Below are 6,484 nucleotides of genomic sequence, written 5' to 3'. Positions count from 1 at the left end.
TTGTTAAAAAGGAAACCATGTTTTCCCCGTAGGTAGACTAGTTAATTTAAGAGAAAGCTGGAGGAAAATAATTAAGAACAGTTAACATGAAATGGACACTGGAAAGGACAGTGGCATACTTATAGGGTCTGTCCATTCACTTACAGCTGGATCTTCCCCTATCATGCTTGACTACAAGGTGATCATACTGTGTCAGGGAAGTTAGCTACCTAACTAATATCTTGGCTATGTAACTGACAAACAGGTAAGCTGACTGGTTTTGGTCCATTGACTGGATAGACCTGATGAGGCCTGTGTGCAGACGCCCATCTAGACCACCCAAGTAAACTTCCTGCCTGAGTGCTGGTAACTTCATTTAGCTTCAGCGACTTTGACATATTCAAATGCCACTGAATAATGCAAGGCCACTCCTTACTTTGGGAAGTGAAGTGAAAGCCACTCGGAGTGGATGTGATTTAATGTAAGCACCGTTGTGCACCCCCCTACTGTAGCCCAACCCCCTCCAACCCCTTCCCCCACATTTGCCCTCCCTCCTGGGAGCCGATGTCAACCCAACACCAGCACCCCCCCATCATTCTCTCATCCCCTGTCGCTGGGGTGATGAGCACTCAAGAGTGTGTGTGTGCGCTGTGTGTGTATGTGTAAGTGTGCACAGTTGTGTGTTGTCTTTGTGCTCAGGGGTAGAAATGGAGAGGGCAAAAAGCAAGCAACAATGGCAGGGTCATCATCAGAAGCAGAGCCGTGTTGTAATGCTCCTCGCCTGTCACATCCCTCCAAGACCATATCAATAAAACATGTCAAGTGAGATCTTCAGCGTGTTGCTGCTCCTCCATGACAAGCTAGTGGATGCAGTAATATCAACCAGATCAACCCTGCCGTGTACACAGAACAACATGCGTCCATGTCTTCATAAGGGCTAAGGGGGTGTTCCTGGCTGCATTCTACCTCCTGTGTTTCCTTATGCGTCTCTAAACCCTGGGACATGCATATTAGATGGGCTACTGGCTGACAACAAGGGAACTGTTTCCAATTATGGTTTGCATTTTTATTTCTTGACCTTGTTTGTGAGGATGTCAATTTAGAAATAAGAAAATGTTGTAAAGGGCACTATTGGCTACTTTTATTCACCTTAGAACTTTGAAGTCGGTCTGCCCATTTATTGTCAAAAATTATTTCCCAAGTTTTATTGGCTCAAAATACACAATCTGTCAGTCTGTCATCTGCACCTCTATCACAGTCTGGTTTGGGTCAGCCACCAAACAGGACAGGGCCAGACTGCAACGGACAATTAGGGCTGCAGAGAGGATTATTGGAGCTGACCTTCCCTCCATCCAGGACCTGTACCGGTCCAGGATCAGCAGAAGGGCAGCAAAAATCTCTGCAGACCCCTCATATCCTGGACACAAACTTTTCAACCTCCTTCCCTCTGGTAGGAGATACAGGGCACACTTCGCCAAAACAAGCCAACATAAAGACAGCTTCTTCCCCCAAGCAGTCACTCTGTTGAACGCCCAGAAATAGCCCCCACCCTTACACTGAACAAAGTCTTTCAACACAGTTCTGCACATCTACCTCACGTTGTTATTAATACATTATCATTGCACTGAACTGCCTTGCACTATATTTATATTTAAATCTTAAATCTCAGTCTATTCTTATATTGCACTATTCCTATACCCTCTCTTTCAACTGTATATTGTATCTTGCCTGTGCCTGTTGAGGTGTCCACGACCATGGCAACCTTGACAGGGACAATTTGCACTGCCCTATCCCACCCATAATGTTCTATTTATTGCAAATGGACATACTGTAATTATACTTATACATAGCCATTCTACTGATCTTCATTCCATTCTTACTGTTCTGCTTTGTAGATTTTTTTATTATATTATTTATTCTTATATGTTAAGTGAGTATTAAGTGAGTGTTGTACTTTGAGAGCAAAGATTAACCAGAGTCAAATTCCTTGTTTGTTTACGCAAACCTGGCCAATAAAGCTGATGCAGCTGACAAACATTATAAAATAGAGATAATATTGACATGGCAAGAGGTGCTCTTCTATTGTTTAAGGATAATCCATCCAAACATTTGGAAGATCTAAATATGTACATTGAACAGAAATATTCATAGGTAACACGCTCAAAATATGGACACAAAATATTTAATTCATTCAACTTTCGGATCAGCAATTTGGTAAAAATCTGTATCAGTAAGTACCTCACCTTCACATTCAGTTCATAGGCAACAGCTCTTGTGGACATTCCTGAAGTCAACATTACAATTGCACACTCTCCCAAACATCAATCAGTGGCGTTCTGTTGTGTGATAAAACGGCACCATTTAGAGTCACCTTTTATTGTGACCATTCCAAAGAACATCAACACAATCATGCTTTTAATTAGCATCTTTTGATATGTCACATCTGTCAGAAAGATTATCTTGGCAAAGGTGAAGTGGATTTGAACAAATGTGTGTGCCTTTTGTGTGCAAAGAACAAATCTTATATATTTTTACTAGCCTACAATTCATCAAAAACGAGAGTGAAAACAAATGTATTGTTTATATTTTTGTGTTCAGTATAGAAAGCTTGGAGAACTTTCCATTTTGTCAGTGCTTTTCTGTTGTGTAGCTTGATATTACCCCACACTGGTTGTTTCCATGCAGAAACTGAACAGACATTTCAGGCAGTGGCGGGCATCCATCCTATCCTGTTTACGAACAGCTTTACACAAATTACATTTTCATTCAGAAAACAATAACTGCCGTGACATTAGGCCATATTGGTGGCGCATTTACAGTGGTGCGGTAAGACTATGCTGACTGGTTCTGCATCCAGAAAGGAACCTTAACCTTTATTTAATTAGAGCATAGACATTCTTACTTTGGTCATATTAATGAAATATGCCTCCAATATGCTTCAATGCAAAGCGGTTAATGCCAAAGTCACTGTTTTTTTCTAGAATTGAATGTGAATTGTTTGAACTTTCACTGGAGGGAGGTAAATGCATTTCTACAGTCCGAGCCTCCCAGCATGTCACAGGACAGATTATGACAAGATCTGGACATAGATAGCACACACCTATTCGCAGATGCTGGCTCTATGGAAGTAGTTGATGTCAAAGAGGGGATGGTGCTTTAATCTGTATAATGAATAGGAGAATGTGCACTGAAAGGCAGGCCTCGCTGCCACATACCTGCTGCATTATTCAGTGTCTGGGGAATGTGAGAGCTGACCAGGATCATCTGGTGGTGCTGTGTCACAGCCTGCCCCTGCCCCTACTCCTCTTTCCACATCTCTCTCTCTCTCTCTCTCTCTCTCTCTCTCTTAGTAGATAGATAGATAGATAGATAGATAGATAGATAGATAGATAGATATATAGATAGATAGATAGATAGAAAGATAGATAGATAGAGCAAAAGACTGTGACTAATGAACTTAATCCTGAGCTGAAAACCTGCTATAAGCTTTTGTACTGATGAAGATTCGACAGATGAAAGTCTATTGATCTATTGAATTATTGTTAAGATTAGTTATACAAATTGTTCAATGGTTCAATTACTTTATATACATGGTATATTTGCCATGGATTACTAATATTAGTATCAACAACCACAGAAATACTACTACTACTACTACTAGTAGTAGTAGTACTACTACTGCTGCTACTACTACTACTACTACTACTACTACTAATAATAATAATAATAATAATAATAATAACAACAATAATAATAATAATAATTTTGATAATGATAATGATGATGATGATGAATGAATTATTACCAACAAGTTGTGGCTGCTAAAAACGTCCTCTTTCCTTTTAGATGCTGGGTGAAGTTCACAAATAAATGAGCCCTCCTCATACTGGATCACTACATAACCTATGAAGTATCACAGGCTGACCGTTTTCACAAATAAAATATGGGCCTTGAAACTCATAAGCGTAAAAAAAAAATCAAGCCTTATGTAATGAACGGTTTCTGTGGCCTTAAAATAAGCCCATTAAATATAGAAGTCAAAATGGAAGTTGTAAATTTGGTTCGAGGAAAAAAGTACCTGAGCCTTGGCTATATTAACATTTTATGAAAACCTTGCTATGATAGGTTGTCTTTTCCTAGGACAATTTTAGAAGTGACAACATAGGCTAGTTGCCAACAAAAAAATGTATAAGCTACAACAAATTCAAATGTTAGACTGTAGGCTACTTATTAATGGATATGGATACTTAGATAATCTGAAATCTGCTACAATGTCGAGAAAACGGGGCCATTAAAAGTGACCTACACTTAACCATAATTATGCAGACTCGAGTGTAAGTCTTCCCGCTGATCCCAACTTGTAAGTTGAGTAAAGACGGTGGTGGTGTCGAGGGCGGGGGAAGGGGTGGACGGGAGACACTGCCAATGGAAAGAGCCCACAGTGAAAGCCGCGAGGCACACAGCCGCACCTGCCTCTATGTCAGGGCCACTTACCTGCAAGGTGCGTAAAGAAGATGATGGCGATGAACGGAAAACAGCACCTCGGCATGCACCCGGCGCTATCTGAGCCCAAATATCCAAGCCTGCACGCGAGCCCCGAAGGCATGCGCCGAGTCTGCTTACCTGCCCCGCAGGTACGTTTCAAACCGATTGTTCGTAAGACCGCATATTGAAATTTGTGACAGCTCTATGCTATTGCTTTCTTTCTTTTTCTTTCTTTCTTTTTTTCCAAGAGTCTCATCCTTCTTTCGTCTCATCTCTTCTCTTCTTTATCATCCCCCCTCCCCCATCTCTTCCTCTTTCCCTCCCCTGCGCGCGCTCCCTCTACCCCTCTCTCTCCCTCTCTCATCCACATGTCTATTCAAGCAAAGCGCTGCTTTCATATTAATTTTTATGACCTGTGCTTTGAGGAGGGTTCTCTCTGTGCTTGGAAATGTTTTTTAATCCTGAGTTGACAGTATTCCCAACTGACATCTACATGCGCATTCTTGCTTGCAGCTCCAGGGCAATATATTCGGTGGCTTTGATGAGAGCCTGCTGGCCCGCGCGGAAGCTCTGGCGGCTGCTGACATTGTCTCTCACGGCAAAAGTCACCCTTTCAAGCCGGACGTGACCTACCATACCATGAGCAGTGTCCCCTGTACTTCCACCTCCTCCACTGTGCCCATATCCCACCCTTCCAATCTGACATCGCACCACCACCTTAATCAGACGTTGGAGGGCGATCTGCTGGATCATATCTCGTCGAGTCTGTCCGTCAGCGGGATGGGGGCTCCGGACCCGTCTGTGATGACTACACAAGCTCATCAGCATCACCTGCAGACCATGGGCCATCTCCATCAAGCAATGGCCATGGGTCATCCGCATTCACTGTCGGTGCACAATGGAATGACCTGCGTAAACGACGTGGAATCGGATCCCAGGGAGCTGGAGGCGTTCGCGGAACGGTTCAAACAGAGGCGGATAAAACTTGGGGTGACCCAGGCAGACGTTGGGTCCGCCCTGGCTAACCTTAAGATTCCCGGCGTGGGCTCTCTGAGTCAGAGCACGATCTGCAGGTTCGAGTCCCTAACCCTCTCTCACAATAACATGATAGCGCTGAAACCGGTTCTCCAAGCATGGCTGGAGGAGGCTGAAGCGGCTTACCGAGAGAAAAACAGCAAGCCGGACCTTTTCAGTGGCAACGAAAGAAAAAGAAAACGCACGTCCATTGCTGCACCAGAAAAGCGGTCGTTGGAAGCATATTTTGCAATACAACCGCGTCCCTCTTCAGAAAAAATAGCTGCCATAGCAGAGAAGTTGGACTTAAAAAAGAATGTGGTTCGTGTTTGGTTTTGCAATCAACGTCAAAAACAGAAAAGGATGAAATATTCTGCCTCACATTAACTCAAATCATGCAAGGAATATTTTAAAACAGGGAATCCACTCAATTTATGAAAACTCTTGGACTTAAACTTTTCTTCTCCTTTATATCACTTGTTGTCCTGACCTAGACTACCACTCACTGCTTGATGTTGATATAAATGTTTAAACATGAAATCAAGAGAGGAAAGTTCATTGATCAGATTCTGGACTTGCAATAACAGATTCGTCTCAGACATACAGTATGGAACAGGCTAATTACATTATTTTTAACTTCATTATAATTGTCATTCATATATTTGAAGTGTGTATGAGTGTATACTTATAGCCTACCATATAATCAGGAACTGATTAATATTTATTAAGTGTTGACACTTCCCCACTGAACCAGTTAGTTGCCTACATCGTTAATAACAGTTCACTCCGCGCTGTTTCCTGTATTTTACTTAAATCCATCTTTCTGTCCTACTGCTAAGTTATGGCATTGGATGAGCCAATATATTCTTTTGTGGTAAATCCATCGAATTAATGGATTATTCACAGAGACGCTGCTCGGCTTATTTTTGGTGTTAAATGTGAACCACTTCGAACCACTGAGATGAAGTTCTTATCACGTTTAGATTTCACTTGATAAAGTGTGTGA

The 6,484-nt window shown here is 42.1% G+C and overlaps 1 protein-coding gene across 1 annotated transcript; it reads left to right on the top strand.

The window, feature by feature from the left end:
- The first annotated feature begins 4,493 nt into the window (after window positions 1-4,493).
- On the top strand, window positions 4,494-5,865 carry pou4f3 (POU class 4 homeobox 3). Its single transcript, XM_076275389.1, has 2 exons — window positions 4,494-4,613; window positions 4,978-5,865. Exons 1-2 carry the CDS (start codon window positions 4,494-4,496, stop codon window positions 5,863-5,865), a joined length of 1,008 nt encoding a protein of 335 aa, XP_076131504.1.
- The last annotated feature ends 619 nt before the right edge of the window (window positions 5,866-6,484 follow it).

The sequence above is a fragment of the Alosa pseudoharengus genome, unplaced genomic scaffold (genome assembly GCF_046254945.1).
Source record: "Alosa pseudoharengus isolate Yale_2024_CS ecotype anadromous, Long Island Sound unplaced genomic scaffold, YU_APseudo_1.1 YU_APseudo_1.1_scf_8, whole genome shotgun sequence".
In the NCBI taxonomy this organism is placed as follows: domain Eukaryota; kingdom Metazoa; phylum Chordata; class Actinopteri; order Clupeiformes; family Clupeidae; genus Alosa; species Alosa pseudoharengus.
Note: the sequence above shows the minus strand (reverse complement) of the source record. Positions and strands in the feature narration are given on the sequence as shown.